The sequence below is a fragment of the Pongo abelii genome, chromosome 18 (assembly GCF_028885655.2).
Source record: "Pongo abelii isolate AG06213 chromosome 18, NHGRI_mPonAbe1-v2.0_pri, whole genome shotgun sequence".
Lineage (NCBI taxonomy): Eukaryota > Metazoa > Chordata > Mammalia > Primates > Hominidae > Pongo > Pongo abelii.
In genome coordinates this window covers 61,253,029-61,275,729 of record NC_072003.2, presented here as the reverse complement: position 1 = coordinate 61,275,729, position 22,701 = coordinate 61,253,029, and the positions used below count along the sequence as shown (strand labels likewise).

At 36.8% G+C, this 22,701-nt stretch overlaps 1 protein-coding gene across 3 annotated transcripts in view; it reads left to right on the top strand.

Moving 5' to 3' along the window:
• The window catches only part of CDH8 (cadherin 8), a 391,459-nt gene that overhangs the window by 113,855 nt on the left and 254,903 nt on the right, over window positions 1-22,701 (top strand). For all 3 annotated transcript variants that reach the window (XM_054534013.2, XM_054534011.2, XM_054534012.1), the window contains exon 3: window positions 19,163-19,457. In XM_054534013.2, the coding sequence (XP_054389988.1) occupies window positions 19,163-19,457 (295 nt within the window). The remainder of the gene's footprint in view (window positions 1-19,162; window positions 19,458-22,701) is intronic.

Here is a 22,701-nt window from a genome sequence, read left to right as displayed (position 1 = left end):
CCAGCTTTATGTTGTATATGTGACATATAGTATTTCACTTATTATTCACAACAGTTCAAAGACAGAAGAGTTTATTTCCTCATATCTAAAATATTCATTAAATTAAAACAAAACAAATTTGACTTTCCTGTGGTCATACACTGAAGATTTCAGACCCATGTTTTGTGATGCCAACCCTATAATTTTTTCCCAAACTTTATGCTGCTACTTGTATTGGTTATTAATGGCAAAAGTTATCAGTGATGACACTGAGGACTAAAAAGATTGAGTGCGGGTGTCCGTTATCAATTAATTTTAGTTCAGATAATGCTTTTTATACAATAAAATACTTATTGAGTGTTTGACGGATGGTGGAATGAAAGGAGTTGAATTTGGAATGAAGACACCTGTGTTCTAATCCTCAAGATGTCTAATTTCATTCATTGTCAGAAGAATTCCCCAGGGTTGTGGGAAAAATCAAATGAAGCAACATACAAGACAGCACTGATATAGCTTAATATCATATATGAATTATTGGTAGAAACATGACACTTAATGTATTTTGTTACCTGTCAATAAGCTTTATTATTCATTTCTCAACTGTTAGAAGGTGGGCAATTATATTTTGCCAGACTGCATAAATTATTTGAATGGTTTTAGCTTAAGGAAAATACAAATATTGAAGGTGATGGATATCCCAAGTACAATGAATTATTCTTTACAAATTATATGAGTGTATTAAATTATCACACGTAGTTTGAACTATATTCATCTATTCTCAATAAGAATAAAGTTTAAAAATACCCCACTCCAAAACTGCATAAATTTGTATGTGATTTATAAATTTTACAGTTTTAAAAAGACATTTATATCATTTCCTGGATTTTAGATTTTTTCCATGTGAATGAATCCACATTTTACAGCTTCTGGATCAAAAAAGCTGGACACAGCATTAGTTACAAGCATGACAAAGTGAAAATTGCCTCAACATAGGACAGTAGTGGGAATGGTTATGAAAATTCAAGTCCCTCTCATCAACAGATCTCTAAAAAGAACTTTCATAAAAACGTTTTTCACATGTACATTATTTATATACAAATTATACATAAAAATTGGCATGTCATTATCTAAAAACAATAAAGTGAAAAAAGCAGGATGCAAAATGGTATATAAAATACTGTCTCAGGTGTAGCATAACTCTCTTTATATGTCTTTTTATATAAATTATAAACAGAGATGGTTGCCTCTGGGTGGAGTGTTTTATTTTGCCCTGTATGCTTATTTAATTTGCCACATATTCTACAGTAAACGTGAATTCTTCATATAATAAATATATCTTTAGAAGGTGATTGTTTTTTACACAAAATTTGCATGGAAAATATTTAGGAGTGCATGCTGTTTATTTCCTTAAAGTGCACTATAGTATTGATCTGGCAGACAGCTAATATTTGTTATCAAAGGCCTGGATTCTTTCTGTTCTATGATTAGGAAAATCTGTCCTAAATTATTGGGGCTGTGTGCACACACAACAGTAGAAATTGAGACTTCGTTTTATTTTGTGGACAACTTCGGCTGCATATTTCATTTGTCTCTGAAGAGGTGGCTCAGAATTGATATGACCTCTATTTTTTTTCCCCAGTCTTGCTCTGTCACCCAGGCTGGAGTGCAGTGGTGCGATCTCTGCTTACTGCAACCTCTGCCTCCCGGGTTCAAGCAATTCTCCTGCCTCAGCCTCCTGAGTAGCTGGGATTACAGGCACGTGCCACCGTGCCCGACTAAGTTTTGTATTTTTTAATAGAGATGGGGTTTCACCATGTTGGCCAGGCTGGTCTTGAACTCCTGACCTTGTGATCTGCCTGCCTCAGCCTCCTAAAGTGCTGGAATTAAAGGTGTGAGCCATGCAGCTGGCCCATGACCTCAAAATCCAAAGTGCTTAGATTACCATGCCCTGCCCTTTTGCACTTGTAATGGCTCTTTTGCTGATTAATAATTTTCTAACATCATGTATTTGGAAAATACTGGTTTACTGAGCTATGTAGAACTTCCAGATTTTATTATACAGTATCAAAAAATCATATTCTGTAACATCAGCAATGCCACAGAAAAATATTTAAGTATTTAGAAGTTTCTGTTCGGGGACAGATTTTCTGAAATTCGAATATTTGCTAGAAAGCTCAGATTTTGACATGGGTAACTATGGTTGGTTATCTTTAAAAGAATAAGCTAGTTGTATTTATTTTGGATAAATATCTGCTAAATACAGAAGTCAGAATAGCCATAGTTTGCTTTCAGTTGTTTTTTTCAAGAACATGAGGTTTTACAAATAAAGTGGTTAGTTCAGCTTACAAATGAAACAATCAGGCTACACTCTTGAGTCGACACTCATAGTTCGGTATGTACCAGAAGTGGTTTGTGTGTACTCCCCTTTCATTACAGATTATTACTAATATAAGTACATAGGGCTGAGAGTTAATAAAAATATTTTTTACTGCATAATGAAAGACACTCATGTGAAACTGGATTTTTTTTTTTTTTTTTTTTTTAATCCTGAGAGTGAGTAATGAAGAGTTCTATGACTCTTAGTACAGTTGGTGGCACTGTGTTGATTGGTACTAAGGCGGCAGCAGTTGTACCCATCATTACATGTACATCAATACAAATGTCAGTACAGAAAAAAAAAAAAAGGCAAATAACTTTGACCTCCTGGTTGCCTGGGAAGAGACTTAGAGATCTCCAGGGTCTATGGACCATTCTACGAGTCCTGCTACTCTTGACATCCCTGTTTCTTCCAGGATTTAGGTCTAAAGTCCTGACAGAGGTAGTTCCTGTAGATGTAGGGAAGATTTTCTCACCAACTTTACAGCTTTACTTCTTGCCAGAATTGTTCAGTACCCTGTGCAAAGAAGGTTCACTATGTACTAGGTACCACTTCAGTTCACTGCATCTCGGGCTGTACTTTTACTCCTTGCCTGAGTCTGGTGAGATAGAACGTTCACATACATAGCGAGCTACAACATGTGGATTTGTTACTTACAGATAGGCAGCAAGGGACAACAGAAGCCTAGGATTCATGATGAGCCTATCTCCAAGGCTCAGTAATGCTGCACAGAGTGGATGAAGTCTCGTCTGTGCATGCCCCACTTGTACTGCTACCAAGGGACCCCAGAAAATAATCTGCCTTAGGATTTATACCCTGGGGAACAGGACACACTAGGCTCAAGTGTTGAAGGGCATCTTGTTTGTAGGAGGGACAAGAACAGAGCCCAGGCTGTCTGACCAGTCTTTCCATATCTCAGGATGTTGCATTCCCATCACATTCTACAGTTATTCTTGAACAGTACAGGAGAGAAAGCAGGGAGAACTGAATTGGTTCAAGGCCATCCAGAAAATTGTCCTGCACCCTGAAGAAAATGACCAGGTATTTTAAAAAACCTTACCTATAGATGACTAAAACTCAGCCAGCAGGAACACAGCAGCTTCCCATCCTTCCATCCTCTCTCTCCAGTTCTCTCCTCCTGCTCCCAACTTGCAAGGACAGACATCATACACACACACACACACACACACACACACACTAATAGGTAAATAATTTGTGCAATGCTGAACTGCAACGAGCCTTTATCCTAGCACAAGGTCACTTTCAAAGTACCCTCAGTTCTCACATGCAAAAATAATTAAAAATCAATTTATTTCTTTAATGTCAGCACTTCATAATATGACAAAGTGAAGTCTACGTATTTATCATTTAAAGAAACTTTTGGAATCCGAGTCTCCCTCTGGTGTTTCTGACAGTCTTTTACATTAATAACGTGTCCTCCAATATTTTTTCTCTCTTCAAATGCACCAATATTGAAAGTAAATAACTAATATGGCAGAAAGCAAATATTCTCTCCTGACTCCTGCCCAGGTGAGCTTTTTGCCACTTTTATTCCTCTCCTTTCCATATCTATTAGTATCTGTGTTAGTAGTGCTGACAACTTTTCATTGCAAATAGAACTAGCATATCTAATCAATACAAAGAAGTTTAAAGAGACCATACAATTTAATAGTGAGCTGAGTTCACCAGGCCAGACACAACGTTTTTACTATTATTATTATTATTTATTTATTTACTTATTTTTTGAGATGGAGTCTCGCTCTGTTGACCAGGCTGGAGTGCAGGGGCATGATCTCGGTTCACTGCAACCTCTGCCTCCTGGGTTCAAGCAGTTCTCCTGCCTCAGCCTCCCAAGTAGCTGGGACTTCAGGCATGCGCCACCACACCCAGCTAATTTTTGTATTTTTGGTAGAGACAGGGGTTTCACCATGTTGGCCAGAATGGTCTCGAACTCCTAACCTCAGGTGATCTGCCCACCTCAGCCTCCCAAAGTGCTGGGACTACAGGCGTGAGCCATGATGCTTGGCCGACACAATGTTTTTAATAATCAGAGTGGATAAAGAAGTCATGAATGCACATATGCATCTATTTTTGTCTATCTCAAATATATAGAAATACTTGGAGGAAGGAATGAGATAGAGTCGAGCTTTTTCCTATATTCAGAATTACATAGTGAGCATCTGTTATGTACTGAATCAGTGCCATTATATTACTGATACTGTTGAATGTGCAAAGAAAGGTTTTATCTGTATATTTGTTAACAGGTGGTATTAATGTATGATCACTGAAATCAGTATTTCCCATTGATAGGGTCTGATTTGCCAAGTACAGCTAGTAATTCTTCATCTTGTCATTGTTTTCTGCAAATGCCCCACCCCCCACCTTTCTACCTCCATCTTCTAGGTTTGCTAGATTTCCCAAAAGCTTATTCTTCTTGAAAGGGAAAGTTCTGTTCCACTCACCTCAATTCTTAGCCTCTTCTCCACAGGGGAGTATGGGGACGTCAGACCCTGTGGTGTTAATTGGGTATTACTGGTTTTCAGAGGTCACTCCCTACCGCAGTGATGAAAACTCTTATCTTAGATTTAACTTCACAAGACTATTGAGCAAACAGGGAATATGTAAAATGTATCTTTAAAAACAAAACACTAAACACCTAGTTTTGTGAACAGTGGAGTCCTTGGTTTCAGGTACTGACTTTTATCTTTTTCTGTCCCATACTTGGTTCTGGTGCACAACGTTGAAACAATGAAACAGGCATGGGCTTGAGAAGCTAATAGTCTTGGGTTTGAATCATTTTTTCTATCATTTGCTACATGTGATATTGAGCAAACAATTAAATCTCAAATCTTCAGTTTCTAGAATATGTAAAATGAGAATTTTGTATGTGTCTCATAGGGTTGTGATAATTAAATGAAATAATAGACAATGAATATAATATATCTAGGATAGGGATACTCTCAGTTAGTATTCTTGAAGAAATGCCTGAAGAGTCACATGAATAGATTTTCTTCTATGTCTGGGTAGCTATGGTAGCAGTATATTTTCCGAGTGTAGCCACGATAGCAGGAAGGATGTGTCCAAATATTCACAGGCTATTTGAGCTAGAAAACATCGAAAAAGTAATTTACTACCCCTTCTCTTATTTTACAAAGGAAGGAAGGTACAATTAGAAAGGATACAAGGTTTACCCAAAGTCACTAGCTACTTCATATGTAAACATGTCAACACGTCAACAATTCTATTACTTACATTAATTGAAAATAGTGTATTGGCTCTCTATTGTTGCTGTGCCTAATTATTACAAATTTAGTGGCTTAAAATAAAACAAATGTATTATCTTATAATTCTGTCAGGCAGAAGTCCGACACAGGTCTCAGAGGACCAAGATAAGTCATGTCTGACTGGGTGGCATTTCTTTCTGGCGCCTCTGGGGAAAATCTGGATCCTTGCTTTGTCAGCCTTCTAGAAAACCCCACACATTTCTTGGCTAGTGGCATCATTCTTTTTTTTTTTAACTCTTTTTTTAATTATTATACTTTAAGTTCTAGAGTACATGTGCACAATGTGCAGGTTTGTTCCATATGTATACATGTGCCGTGTTGGTGGCATCCTTCTTGCATTGTCAAACTCAGGAAGGTTACATCTCAGTGACTATTGTGCAGTCAGATCTTCTTCTGAATACAAGAGAAAAACTTCTTTTAAGGATTCATATGATTAGATTGGGTTTACTTGGATAATCCAGAAAAAAAAAATCTCCCTACCTCAAGGTGCTTAATTTAGTCACATCTGCAAAATCTCTCTTGATAGGTAAAGCACATATTTACTTTAGGGAATTAGGGAATGGATACTATCCCGCCTACACACCTAGAATCATATCTATGCATAGTATCGCTGCAAACTGCAGCCATCATTTTGCATCTATAAGGTATTCATTGATAATTAGTATGCTTTAGGAAGATGTATGAGCTTGCTTGGGCTGCATTACCAAAATGCCGCAGACTGGGTGACTTAAGCAACAGAAATTTATTTTTTCGTGGTGCTGGAGGCTAGAAGTCCAAGATCAAAGTTTCATCAGGTTTGTTATTTTCCAAGACTTCTCTCCTTGGTTTGTGATGGCTGCCTTCTCTCTGTGTCCTGACACAGTCTTTCCTCTGTGCACTCACATTCCTGGTCTCTCCATATGGGTCCAAATTACCTCTTCTTATAAAGACACCAGTCAGATTGGATGAGGAACCTAACAGCCTTATTTTAAGGTAATCATTTTTGTTTAAAGGCTCTATCTCCAAATCCTGTTATGAGTTATTAGGGGTTAGGGCTTCAACATATGGATTTTGATGGAAAATAATTTAGCCTATAACAGCGGGCTTGAAATGATTATTTTTGTTTTTGATTAGAAATGGAACAAAATACTGTATTTTCATAAAATATTAATATTATTATTAATGTAGGAGTTATACATATTTCCAACAGTTTTATTTATGTGTGAAAGATCTATTTAGTGTGAAATAGTAAGAGGGCATCTTTGGTTTTCAGGTTTTCTTTGAAGTTTTGTTTGGTTTTTGTTTTTCAGCCAAATTTCAAGTTTTGTTTGTGGAATGGAGAAGGGAGAAACCTACACATGCACACACACACAAACACACCACACACTTTTCAGTGGTGCAGGCTATATTATTAGCATTTAATTAGAATGACCCGATGGCATGCTAGGCACCATTTCCAAATCTGCATGATAGGTATTTTTCAGTATCCATGAGAGGTTGGTTCCAGGAGTCTCCAAGGATTCCAAAATCCACAAATGCTCAAGTTACTTATAAACACTGGCATAGGATTTGCATATAACCCATGTACATCCTCCTGTACATTTTAAATAATATAGATGACAAATTGAGCATCCCTAACTGAAAATCTGAAATCTGTAATCTCTCAAAATTCAAAACTTTTTGATTACCAAGATGATTCCATCAGTAGAAAATCTGACACCTGACCTCATGTGACTGGTGCACAAAATTATTAAAAATATTGTATAAAATACCTTCAAGCTGTATGTATAATACGTATATGAAACATAAATGAATTTTGTGTTTAGACTTAAGTCTCATCCCCAAGATATCTCATTATGTCTATGCAAATTGTTGAAGTTTTCTAAAAATCCAAAATCTGAAACACTTCTGTTCCCAAGCATTTAGCATAAGGGATATTCAACTTGTACTTATCATACCCAATAGTATATAAATGCTATGTAAATAGTTGTTACACTGTATTTTTAAAAAATTGAATATTAGTTTTTATTGCTGTGTTTTAAAAATTGTTTTCTTTTTAAGAATAATTTTCTATTTGTGATTGTTTGAATACATGAATGCAGGGCCCACCGATATGGAAGTCAAGGTATATGGCGTAATGATATTTGAGAGAGTAGTTTTATAAAAAAGCTTTCGTGTATATATTATCTGTACAATAATCTGAGAAGATTTTTGACTGTGGTGCTGATGGCCTTATTAATAACATTTGAATAAGAGGAAATTAATATTAAAAAAATGTAAGTGACCTGCCCAAGATCATATCTGGTCATTGTAATTCAACCCAGGTCTTTTGATTTTTCACTTACCTAAAAGGAAGGATGTTTGAGAATTTCTTTAGTTAGTCATGCTGCCATTCTCTCTTTCATCCACCCATACATTCCTCAGTAAAATCATTTGTCTATCCATTCTCTTCATTCCAATTATATTATCTGTCCGATTAGCCCTTCACCTAGTCATCCATCAACCCATTCATCCATTCATTGAGTAATCATGACAGAAACTCGAAAATGTGATTATTTCTTTGAAGCAGGGATTTTTGTCACAAGCTTCTGCATTCTTCCAAAGCTTTGAATGAGACACTTTATTGCTCAGGAAGCAGGAATAAGCAACACAGCTAAGTTAAAATCAGGCATTCTGACACAGAAAAAAACATGATGTGCCATTGTCACCCTGCTATTTTATGGCCCAAATGAAACTCCAGTTTTATGTATGCCTTTTTCTTTTTAAACTTCAATTGCAATGTTCTTCCAAGTTCACAGCATTTTGATTGCCCCATACTCCCTTCATAAATATGGAATTTCGTAGTAGATGACTGTTATTTGGTTATCTACTGTGTTCCTTCCCGCTGTGCTATTGTCACTTATTTGAGTAACAAGATGCATCCTGTTTTGCAAGTGATTGCGATTACTGTATGAGAAATCTATCTCATATTTTCAGCTCCTATTAGTACTCTTGTTAATCAAGCTCTTTGAAACGTAAAGAGCACTGATATAACATTCTCTCAGGTTTTCACACTTTTTGACAGTACAATCTAATGTTCCTCTGTGACTCGCCCTTTGGAAAATTTTCTGAATATCTGTTTTATCTGTGTTAAATATCCATATCTCTGTAAGATCCACTTCTTTTGTTTGGCTGATAAACCTGGGTGTATTTTTCAGTCTTATTCTTACTTTCATCATTTATTACTTCACTGGGTGTTTATTTGTCGAAAATTTCTCCTTTCTTTATAGAATGGATGGATATCGGTATACATATCTATACACATATCTATATCTCTATTCATCTACCTATCAAGAGAGAAAAAGAGAGAGAGGTGGGGGGGGCGGTTTAGGGAATTCATAAAGAGATATTGTGTTGATGAAAATCAAATATGTACCAAAGCTCTTTATAGAAGAATCTCTTGTAATTAAAGTTTAACTTCCAACGCCCATGCCTGCTTCAGTGCAAAATGAGGAGTAACACCCTGGGACAGAATAACTTGTTAGTTTTTTCCCAGATCTATCTTTTGCGATAAACACTGTGGTTCTTGAAGCCTACCCACTCACCAGTGCATCTGTTAGTTTATTCATCCATTTATTTAAAACACTTAATGTGCATTGAAACATAAATGGAAGGACGGCTGAGAATCTCATTTAGTTAGTAATCGCTTTATTACTATGCCCTTCATCCATTCATTCTCCAATAAAATCTTTCATCCACCCATATTCTTCCTCTTAATTCTCTTATCAATCAATTTATTGATTCATCTATCTATCCATCCATCCATCCATCCATCCATCCATCCATCCATCCATCCACTACTCTTGGAGTTATTCACCTAAATCTCTTTTCAGTGATTGACCCACTATTACTATTCACTTGCACTCTTGCCCACTCAAGTGTTTATTCACTGACCCAGTGCACATCGACCACCCTCTTCCCATGTCTAGGCTTATAATTATTAAGTAAACGAGAAATAAAACCTTCCAGATATATTTTATATCATTGCTTATTGAATGGGTGAATAAGTACCAAACATGTATTTATTAAGTAACTTGCCCAATGTAAGACGTTAAGCTCAGATTGTGTCCAGATAATTTAATTCAAGAAGTTACATTCTTATTTTTACTACAAATCAATGTTGTATATTGAATTATAACCCAGAATACGTTGATAGGCACACTTTTCTTGGAAAGTAATTCCAGATTGGGCAGACACATCATTATATTTCCTAAATTTAATCCCCATAAGAGTCCACCCTATATGCCTTTTTATTTGAATATCATAGTTTCTGGGACATATTGTGCCTTAAATAGCATTATCTGTTATCTAACGTTAATAATGACAAGAACTGTAAAGGACAAGTACTGTTATTAAACTTTCTTGCAAATAAGGAAACTAGTCTTGGAGAGGTTAGTAAATTTCTTAGTATCTTTATTCCAATCTACCTCTATTTCTTATCAGACTCTTATTCTAGATATTCTAGATCCCACAATCGGAACACTTTTAAATCTTTGTTTGTCTTGGAGAAACATATTGATTTCCAAGCCCTTACATAAGATTTAATATTTTAATCAGACTGTTATCAGCATACATAAGAAAATATGTATCCAAAGAAACGATTTCTGTTGCCTTTTTTTTGTGGCTGCTTGGTTAAATATTGGAGTTTCCAATGCAGAATGCAAAGGAAAAGAGAAATTCCAAGAATATAGAATTTGAGCATTCTTGGTGTATTTTTAAGACCTTTTAAAAAAACTAAATAGGCATATTTGAGTGATTTTATTTTCTGGCATAATTACAGAATTAATCCATCTAATTCTCCTTTCTCTGAATTCTATCAAAAAGGTTTCATTTGTGTGTGGGTTCTTATATAAAAATAATTTGCTCATCGTAATAAGGGTTTAAGAATCTTAGAAATTACATTTTTTGTAAAAAATGAGATTTGTGAACTTTACTGGAGTCTAGCTACAAGCAATGGATTTGCTATAGGGCTGACACATGTTGTTTCCAAACCTGTAAAACTGCGGTCCAGACTGAAGATAGTAGAAAATTTGCCAAGGCCATGAACACTGGCTTGGGAATTCTCCTGGGAAAAAGCTTGCCAGCCTCTCCTTGTCAAATATTCTCTCTTTGCACTTCTATTAGCTGAGTTTTTGGGTATACTGCCTTTCTATTTCTAGGTTTATTCTATTTCAAAATTTTACAGGACAGATTGGTTTACAGAAGGTGCCTAGACCATGTGGTTTCGTACACATGGCTTCTAAATGTATATGTTACATTTCTATTGCCATTCAGGAGCAAAGTAGAGAGGCTTCTCTATTCTGTCTACTCCTCCTCTAGAGAATCAGGAGGTCTTCAGACTTACTATTCATGCTTTCCTGAGGGTCTTTATAAAATTATGCTAAAGTATATAGGTTCTGGAAACTGACTCAATGGATTACATCCAGTTATGTCACCTAAGCCATTCATCCATGTAAAATCACTGACAAGATGTAGGGCATTGAGATATGTCTTATGGAGACAAAAAGTTAGTCTTCGGTGCACACTTACTATGTGCCAAGTGCCACGCTGGTTGTTTGGTATAGTGATGAATAATGTACATAGAGGGCTTGCCCTTGTGAAACTTACCATTTAAGAGTAGCACAAGCAGTGCATTCCATTCTTTGACTTTTTTCCAGGTGTCCACAGCCAAAAACAGCAGTTCATTTGGGCTTGTTTTCAATTTTCTATTTCTCTGGGCACCGGTCCCCATGGCCAGGTCAAGCTGTTCAACGCTCACACCAGCAGCTGACACAGAATGGAAAGAAAGCATGTCTGAGATATCAAATGCTACACATTTGCCTGCCATAAAATGTTAAATATTTTTCTTTCTTTTTTTTTTGTAGAGCAGAGGTTATTTCCAGTGTAGGATACTATGTTCTTTTCATTTGATCAAGGATTATTTCTCCTTTAGCCTTTCACTTTGTAAGACAAATTTAAGAGTACCTTGGTATGATAGGAGAATTACCTTGGGAAGCGTTTTTAGTTCACAGAAATATTGTTTCCTTAGACTATGTGATCATGAGGGTCATTGCATATTCCAAACTTAATTTTAACTAAAATTTTGGGGTATTCGTATGCTTATTACCTAGCTTTAATTTTATGATGTAATTTGTTTCTGCAACTTGTTAAGAATGAAGGACTGAATGAAAGATAACTATATTTGCCTTATTTAGATTGACTGTAGCAGTAAGACATTTCAGCATATAAAGGCATTTTCCCAATTATGTGGTGCAGCCTGAAGCCTCCCTCCTCCCACTCCATCTACCACCATCACATGATGCTTTATTCAGCTCCAAACATCAATCACAAGTGGGTGTTCAGTTCTCCCTGGAAACAATGTTCCTGGAATGGTCCATTTCACATTTGATAACATTCATCGTGAGATGTTCTGTAGTATGCAAGAAGGCTGAATGGAAGTTAACATGAGTCAATTTTAAGGCTTACTCCTGATCTTTTTGGTAGCAGTTCAGAAACATGCAAAGAAGTCTTCAGCTCTTCCTTTTCTTTCTCCTTCCTGCCCTTTCACTGTCCTAGTAGCCTAAACACTTGTCTGCTCTAGATTGAAGTCCTATATGCTCATCATTTTGGAGACCTGGGCCCAAAACTAACATCATGTCAAAGTCTCTGGTCCCATCTTTGATATTGAATGACTCTGAGTTAAGGATTGTAATTAATTCACTGATAGCTTCATAGCCAGCTGCCCAGTTTCTCTCTTTCTGCCTGATAGGCACTGTACTAGATTTGGAGAAAATAATGCTAAGATGTAATTCGACTCAAGAGTGCTAAGCTTGCTCTCCTCTCTAAGGGTGAGCAGATTAATGAAAAATTGGAATCAATATATGACAGAGATTCATGTTGCAGTGATCGCTGTTCACTCTTTTGTTTTTTGAGACTGAGTCTCACTCTGTCACCCAGGCTGCAGTGCAGTGGCGCAATATTGGCTCACTGCAAGCTCCACCTCCTGGGTTCACACCATTCTCCTGCCTCAGCTTCCCGAGTAGCTGGGACTACAGGCGCCAGCCACCACGACCAGCTAATTTTTTGTATTTTAGTAGAGACAGGGTTTCACCGTGTTAGCCAGGATGGTCTCAATCTCCTGACCTCGTGATCCGCCTGCCTCAGCCTCCCAAAGTGCTGGGATTACAGGCGTGAGCCACCGTGCCTGGCCCCTGTTAACTCTTTGGGTTCTAAAAGGTATAGGTTTTCTCCCCAGTAAGTTATATATTTCTTTCTTTACTTTACTTTTTTTTTTTTTTTTTTTGCAACAGGGTCTCACTCTGTCACCTAGGTTGGAGTGCAGTCACCTAGGTTGGAGTGCAGTGGTGCAATCATGGCTCACTGCAGCCTTCACACTCAGGCTCATGTGAACTTCCCACCTTGGCCTCCTGGGTAGCTGGGACTACAGGCGTGCACCACCATGCCCGGCTAATTTTTTCTATTTTTTTTAGATACAGGGCCTCACTTTGTTGTTCAGGCTGGCCTCGAACTCCTGGGCTTAAGCAATCTGCCCGCCTCAGCCTCTCTAAGTGTTGGGATTACAAGCATGAACCACCATGCCTGGCCCTTAGGTACTTGGAGAAACTTTTCCATGATGTCCTTCTTGATGGAGTGAAACTTCAAAAGAAGTTTTGGTGTCAGAGTTACCTGATTTTCAGATGTGGAAGCAATTTCCTGTGTAATTTACTCAATCCCAATCCTCATCTTATTCTAGAGGAAGAGGTAGGCAGAGTGGCCCAGTCTGATCTTCTCTGGTAACTGAGTCATAATTTGGTATTAAGATAGGTACTCACAAAGGAGAATTTATCTACTCTTGGTGCTGTTGTCCTAGGATTACTTTAGGCTCCTGAAGAATCCTGTGTGAGAGGATGAAAAAGTAATGTGCGTTATTTTTTCACAATCAGTATGTTCAACCTTGAGAAGGATATGAATGATACTGAAGACCAGGGTTCTTACTCTGATTTTGAAAGCAGTGATGACTGTGTACAAGATAATTGGCATCTATCATTCATTATTCATCCATTACCCATCTGTCTATCACCTACCCATCTTTTCTTCCATCAGCTCCTTTAAAATGTCTTAATTCCTATGTTGGATGCTAAATTCGAATACATACGTGAGGAAATGCAAAGGCTTTGCATTTATAGCAGATAAGATTTTAGGGCCCTGGGGATAATTTTTCTAAATTCCTTTGTCTTCTTTTTAAAATCATTGTTTTGAAAATAAATGGAAAAATCTCCTTTCTTTCCATTCCTTTATTTTCACTTTACTCCATAAATATTTACTGAGCTTCCAACAATATGCCAGACACCTTACTAGGCAGAGGAAATACAAAGGAGAATGAAATGCAGATGATTCTTCCCATGAAACTTTTATAGTAAAATCTTGTCTTTTAATTGGATGGTGTTATGCAAATATATGGAAGATGATGAGGGTGTAATGGTGCTGATACACACAATTCAGCTCAGTTATGTAGCAGTCCTGTTAGGATTCCTGAAATTGAAGGCTTACTGTATATGACTGGGATTATTCATTGCACACTTGATACTCTCTGCTTCTCCAACCAGGCTGCAGTGGGTGGCCAGAGGGTTTGAGGATTCATCTGGTTGTAAACATGCCAATCCTGGATGCTAGGCTGGCCTCGAGAATCAGAATTAAGGCAGCTTTGAGAATTGGTGTCTATGTTTTTTTCCTGACCTCCCCTTTCTCTTTGCTTCCATATTGTTTGCTTGTAAGCACACACCGATCACTGCAATATACTACAACAAAACTATTATCAAGTCAAACTCCTTTTTGAAACCATTTATTTATGGTCTCTTGTCACATTTATAGTTAAATCCATACCCTGTATCTTGGTTTCACAACTCTGTATGATGTGGCCCCTGTCTTGCTCTCTTACTCTTATTTCTTATTACCTTTCTTTTCCTCAATTCCTTGCTCTATCTATTAGTTTCTCTCCCATACTATGCTCTCTCTCATCTCTGCATTTTTACCCACAATATTCCCTGTGCTTGGCACACATTTTCTCCAATGTTGAGATCTGAAGTTTTTTTTTTTTTTTTTTTCCGTTTTTTTCAAGACAGGGTCTTGCTCTGTTGCTCAGGCTGGAGTGGAATGATACGATCTTGGCTCACTGCAACCTCCACCTCCTGGGTTCAACGATTCTCCTGCCTCTGAAGTTTTAATCATTACTTCTTTGGGGTGGACTTTCTGTCTCTCTATACCCCATTTTCTGAGTTAAATAAAATTTCTGTGTGCTCTCACAGCCTCCAGTTCCTTTCTTAGCATAGCTCTTAGAGCATGCATTTGAATCCAGAAATGAACTCCAAAACTTGTGCCATTACGTTTGCTACTTGCAGATTATGAACTCTCTGGAAAAGTTCCGTGAAAATCTCTCAATCTCAATAATCTCATTGGTAAAATGAAGAAACCGTCTCTAGTTTGCTGTGAATATAACATTATTAATATGAAATGTTTACCAGGTAATAAGTAGTCAATACATTAATAATAACCATAATTAAATATATTAATTACATATATTAACAATATATTACTATGTAGTTTACTAATAATATTAATATATTAATGGCTCTATTTCCCCTAAATTTTCTGTTTGTTTCTGTCTCCCACAAAATTATGGTATTTTGAGAGCAGAGACTTTGTCTGTGTTTTTTATTACTCTACCTCCATCCCTAAGACAGAGAAGAGCACGGGGTTTATCGAATGAATGGATGAGATCTTATTGTACCACAGCCAGCTGAATGAGACCTACCTGCCCAGGCAGGATTGCATGTGATTCTGATCCCGCTGTGATGAGCAGAAAGAGCCCTTGGAAGAGATGGCACTCATTCCTCTAGATCACCCTTCCCCAGCCTTTTTGGCACCAAGGACCAGTTTTGTGGAAGACAATTTTTCTACAGATTGGAAAAGGTGGGAATTTGGTTTCCAGATGAAACAAATCCACCGCAGATCATCAGGCATTAGATTCTCATCAGGAGCAGGCAACCTAGATCCCATGCGTGTGCAGTTCACAATAGGGTTCCTGCTCCTATGAGAATCTAATGCTGCTGCTGATCTGACAAAGGCAGACAGGGCAGTGTTGTTGCATTTACGTGAACAAGGTATAACAGCAGAAAAAACAGCAGCTTGTAAGCATGTATCCGCTCTGTGTTTTGTATGTTTCACATGAAACATTCTTAGCTCATTTTGTTTCTAAAAAGGAAATGATTATATGAGAAGTGATTCACATAGTCCTTATCACACAGGTAGTGACCCATAAAAGGCAGCTAATCATAATCTCTTTCAATAAATGTATCAATAAGTTGAAAATAACACTTATATTTTTGTATTTTTCTCTTTGACCTTTTTTTTTGAATCATTTTAAAAGCATTTTGGTTTATACCAAACAGTCCAGAGTATTTTTTAAGCAGTAATGTTCGCTCATCTGCTGCTCACCTCCTGCCCTGAGGCCTGGACCAGAATTAGTTCATGGCCTAGAAATTGGAGATCCCTGCTCTACATGATGTGCATATGTGAACATTCAATGAATTTGGGATATCATTGGCGCCATAATCTCAGAGAGGAGGTTCTTAGAGGGGGTACATTGACCAGGCAGTGTTGTTGCATTTAAGTGAACAGGGTATGACACACTTACGTGAAGACTGACAGAAGAAGCTACAGCTTGTAACCATGTATCCTGTACTTGGAGGGCCAGACCTGCAGCCTCAGGTGACTTTGCTCTCTGTAAATTGCTGGTTTTGCACACCTACAGTCTTTTCTTATATTATCAAATTGGTTACCTGAACAAGTCATGTGCAAGAGTATGTACATATCTGTGTGTGTCAGTGTGTGTGATACAAATAATAAGATGAAATAAATGAACATACATATATTGTGTTCTGAGATTGTCATTGGCCCCAGGATCTGGATTTTACTTGGATAAGCTAAAAGTGAAAGTTCTGAAAGAAAGAGGACGTGTATACCTCATTTTTTTTTTTTAAAAAAGTGCTGTATGTTTAAAAGCTATTTTTGAATGGAATCTTGAGAATTTGCTTTCACTTACATTGGAACTGGGATTATCACAATGTTTTCAAATAGTTGCATATGACTGAATGTGATATGAAGTAAAAATGGACACTTAATAGTGCCTCTTCTCTGTTTTAATAATTTTCAGATAGCTGGATGGTCTCAGTTTCTAAAATCAGTTCTGCAGATAGATGCTTTATCCCCGTCTTCTAGGCCAAGAAACTGAAACACAAATAAATGAGTGAATTTCTTCAGTTCATATAGTTAGAGAAACCAGAATCTTAGCTTTGTGTTTTGTTCTTTCAAAAACCTATGCTTCGCCAGGCGCGGTGGCTGACACCTGTAATCCCAGCACTTTCAGAGGCCAAGGTGGGTGGATCACAAGGTCAGGAGATCGAGACCACAGTGAAACCCCGTCTCTACTAAAAATACAAAAAATTAGCCGGTCGTGGTGGCTGGTGCCTGTAGTCCCAGCTACTCGGGAGGCTGAGGCAGGAGAATGGTGTGAACCCGGGAGGCGGAGCTTGCAATGAGCCGAGATCGCGTCACTGCACTCCAGCCTGGGCGACAGAGCGAGACTCCATCTCAAAAAAACAAAACAAAACAAAACAAACAAACAAACAAAAACCTATGCTTCTTTTTTATCATTAGGTACTTCCCTTAGTTAATTTTAACACAAGGGAGCATTAAAACATACAATTGTAATACCATTTAATAATCAGAGGCTATTGATAATTAGAAGAAAATATGGCACAAATAAGTTTTAACATAAATAATAATGACACCAAATGCAATAGCTTATTTGTTAATTAACAAAATTTTGTGGACAAAAATGATACATACTGATTCCTTCTGTGTCTCAAGAACTTCTTGTATGTGAATGGAAACTTCCATGAATTATATATTATTCAAATTTTTTTAATAAAAATGCTAATGGAAATGTTAACATGCACATAAATTAAAATGATCATAAATTAGGATTAATATCACATTAATGAATTATAATCCCACATTCATTAAGATAAAGTGGCATTTCAATATTTGTTCATGTTAATACATTTTATACAATAAATGAAAGGGATACATTTTGAGAATCAATAAATATTTGATGTAATCTTACGCTATAACTTTAAAAAATATTCAAAAGTAAAGTAGGAGATCTAGATGCATTTGGAATCTTTGTTGCTATTTTATGTCTTTTTTATAAGCCTTTCTTTTCACTTATTGAAGGGCTTAATACAATTTAAATTGTTGAAGAAAGTGAAAGAGGCTGTTCTGAATAAAAGGGATCCCAAGAGAACACAGCGTTTTTTGAATTTCTAGGAGTTTCTTTCCACAAGACAGTTTTTTTTTTTTTTGGAACAAATATTTGAAATCTCAACTGGAACTATATTGGCAGTTAAGTAACTGAGTTAAACTGAAAATATGTACATTGAAGTAGTACATCGCAATGGGCTTTTCTTTTAAAAATTGAAACCCCCAAATACATATATTACTGTTTTATTTTGTTTTAGTTTTTTAAAACAGGAGAAACACCGTGTATAATATTAGAATACTCCTGTCTCCAGCTTGAGAGAAAATTGTCAGAACCTTAAAACCAGGGATTCTGTTTTCCCTGGTACCTACCAAAATGTTTTAGGCAAACTATTTGCTGACATACAAATTCAGTAAATATTCATTGCTATGACCAAAAATGGATTTGGGTTCATGGTGAAAAGTTGTCATTTTCTGAAGGGGTTCCATTTCTGGAAAATATACTCCTATATTCTGGCCTCAGTGTTCTTCTCTATAAAATGGGAATGATTTTCCTGGACTAGAAGAATTGTCAGAACTAAAGGAAAAAAGACTTTCAAAAACATAATATCCTAATATCAGTCAATATATTAGAATTACTTTTGTTTGTATAAACATCACAGGCAGATCTGAGTTGAATTCTGGATCTATCATACTTGAGTCGGTCAAATATAAATCTTGGAGAGGTAAATATGTGCCTTGTTCAGCATCAGTTTTCTCATGTTTCATATGAAATATTCTTAACCCAGTTTTTTAAATAAAAAGGATATGATTATATGAGAAGTGATTCACCTAGTCCTGGGCATACAGATAGTGACCCATAAAAGGTGACTAATCATAATAATTTAAACAAATGTAATAAATTGAAAATAACACATATATTTTTGTATTTTTCTCCTTGACCTTTTTATCATTCTAAAAGCATGTTGTTTTATACTAAACAGGCCAGAGTACTTTTTAAGGACTGTTCTAACTTATTTAGATGAATTTCATTATATTTTATTCTTAATTGATATCCGCACAGGTGCATACACTTTGTACAGCTACTATTAGCAGAAATTGATGATGTTATGTAAAAAAGAACCAACTTAATATTCAAAAAGGAGGTAGTTAAAAAAATAACTTTTCAGATTGCTCCATCACTAACTAATGCCATTTTTCATTTCAGCTACACACAGACCTGGATCCTGGGAGCAAAAAAATCAAGTATATCCTATCAGGTGATGGAGCTGGGACCATATTTCAAATAAATGATGTAACTGGAGATATCCATGCTATAAAAAGACTTGACCGGGAGGAAAAGGCTGAGTATACCCTAACAGCTCAAGCAGTGGACTGGGAGACAAGCAAACCTCTGGAGCCTCCTTCTGAATTTATTATTAAAGTTCAAGACATCAATGACAACGCACCAGAGTTTCTTAATGGACCCTATCATGCTACTGTGCCAGAAATGTCCATTTTGGGTATGTATGCTTCCAATTTCACAGAACTATTAAAAGTCATCTTTAGAATAGCTCCTGGCATCAAGGATCGTGTATTGCTGAATAAAAGACATTTATTAACGCCTTATCTCTAATTTGCATTTCCAAATCCCCCTTTTTGGCCTAAGTTCCACAGCTCAGTAGCTTTATTCCCTTAGTAACAGGAACTGATGGAAGAGCAATTTTATTAAAATATCTTTCCTCACACGATAGTACTTCAATAGGCTGAATTTGTATTCCTCTCGTAGACTTGGAGTATTGTTACTGAGGCAGATTTATCAAGATTTGTTCTAACATGCCAAGCTAATCCTGTTGATATTTGCTTGATGTTTAATTATTTGTTTGTGTATATTCACATGCAGATGCAGCACACAGAGAAACAGAAAGTCGTCTAGGTCTGTAGTCAGCCAGATATTAGGTTGCTCTGGTGGGTCATGTCTAGGGTGGATTAGGCAATCGCCATTACCAAGGACCTCTGTATTTGTGTCCATCTTAACAACATTTTTTAGGAGTGACTGCTGGTACCGTTGACCCACTCTCAATTTTTCTGAGTCATTGAAGAATCCATTACATATTACAGAGCAATCTGTATTTCAAACATGATTTTATTCTTGTTTCTCCCTCTTTGGATCTGCTTATCTATCCATAAACCCCTGCCATGATGATAAGAAACCCCTCAACCCAGACATTCTATAATAAAAGGAAGGATTTTAGAGCTCTTCCTTGTATGATAAAAGTAGTAGGCAGAATCTAAAGTTCAAAGTATAATACTACAAAAGCCATTTTTTAAAATGTGTAATACATATCCAAGTTTGTTTCAAGTTGCATTTAAGACAGCCTATAAGGATGCATGCTATGTAGTAAAGTCACATAGGTTTGAAGCAGGTGAACAAGGTGAGACAAATAAACACAGGTAGAGATAAATTGGAAGCCAGAATTTGGTAAATACAGACATGTATATTCATTATTTAAAGCCCCCAAATTTAACATTAAAGGAACTGCGAGAAAAAATAAAAAAAGAAATCTGATCAAGAACCCTGTTCACAAGTTTTATAAAATTAAATTGCTTAAGAAAATTGCAAATAAATAAAGATATGAACACCAGAGGAAGTATACAGACATATAGTGTCTTCAGTAACATCTTCACTTTAGACACAAATAAAGGCCAAGTATTGATTATGGTTTTTGAGCTAAATTGGGTGGCCATTATCAGGTATAGTACAGAATGCCCTTACCTTCCAAATGTGGTCCTGGTATTTTAATTTAGCAATCCAGTGAGATACTCGTGTGTGTGTGTGTGTGTGTGTGTGTGTATGTGTCTTTATAACGTTCCTGATGGAAATTAGTTGGAATTTAAATTTCAAATAAAGAAAAACCTTTTGTAGAATAAATGACTTAATTTGCAAGTAAGTTATTCTCATGCATTTCTGAGAAAGAGAATATCCTAGTTGTTCTCCTTGACTTGATCTGTTTTATGTTTGAATGACTTTCTCATATTTTGTCGCGTACGCTTTAAGGTTATTTTGTTCCTCAGAGTTCTTTTTTCTTCCCCATACTACCTTTTCTTATCCCTCTTCCTCTTTCTCACCTTCTCCATTAGTTCTCCTCCTTCATCTTCTCCTCCTTCTGTTATTTCTTCTTTTTATCCCCTTGCCATCTCCTTTTCTCTCTTTCCCTCCATTGTCTTTCATGGTCACCCGTGTATCTTCAGCCATTTGTTTAATGCGGCTGGCTGTAGAATCGTATGCCTTGCTCCACTGGTATGCTTAAGCTGTTAATCCACATTGTCAATTGCTTTATGAACATTATCATCTGGATAGTTCAAAGACAGCTCAAATTGCACATTAAAAATCAAACTATGTACACGGATGAAGCTGGAAACCATCATTCTCAGCGAATTAACACAGGAACAGAAAACCAAACACCGTATGTTCTCACTCATAAGTGAGAGTTGAACAATGAGAACACATGGACACAGGGAAGGAAACATCACACACCGGGGCCTGTCAGGGTGTGGGGAGCCAGAGGAGGGATAGCGTTAGGATAAATACCTAATGTAGATGATTGGTTGATGGGTGCAGCAAATCACCATGGCACGTGCATACCTATGTGACAAACCTGCACATTCTGCACATGTATCCCAGAACTTAAAGTGTAATTTTAAAAAATACATAGAAAAAATGACTGGACAGAATATCCCAATATGGCATAGTAGTCACTTTTGGGTAGAAAAAAAAATCACACTAATTACTTTCATGAATATTTTTTTTCTGTTTTCTGACTTCTATGACTTTATCGATGACTCTGATGCACTCTAAAATCCCATGTACAACATGCAAGTGATATTGTTGAATCTTTTTTTACTCATTAAGCCTCACCAGTAGTCTGCTCATTTAATCCCTAATTCCAGTCACTACTGACTGCTGTGTAATCTTAATACATCATCTCATTTCTTTCTTTTAACCACTCTCCAAAATCATATCTTAATGACCCTCACTGGATTATTGATGATCTCAGTAATTTTCCAAATAGTGTGCTTGATTCTAACCATGTTATTTCTTAGCTGATATATGTGTTTATCCCAGAGGAAAAAATAACCCTTACATTTTATAGGTGTTCAGCTACTTACCCAGGGGGACTTTTCATGGTCTGGCTTCATTTGATTCTTTTCCTACCTACCTACAATATGACTTTGGTAGATACACCCATTCGGCAGCAAATCACAAGTGATTTCAGATCTTCATTTGTTATCCATATATTTCTTCTGCCAAGACTCCACTTTATCTACCTCTTGTGAAAGGAGCTCTATTTTTTTTTCCTTCTTATCAAAATTACTTTCTTTTTTTTTTTTTTTTGAGACAGAGTCTTATTTTGTTTCCCAGGCTGGAGTGCAATGGCACGATCTCTGCTCACTGCAAACTCCACCTCCCTGGTTCACGCCATTCTCTTGCCTCAGCCTCCTAAGTAGCTGGGATTACAGGCACATGCCACCATGCCCGGCTAATTTTTGTATTTTAAGTAGAGACATGGTTTTACCATGTCGGTCAGGCTGCTTTTGAACTCCTGACCTCGTGATCTGCCCCGTTCAGCCTCCCAAAGTGTTGGGATTACAGTTGTGAACCACCGCACCTGGCCCAAAATTGTTTCTTTATGGCTGGCTGGAATGACACTTTTCCTAGCAAAACTTCTGTGTTTTTCTCTCAGAAAGTTATCTTTCTACCATCAC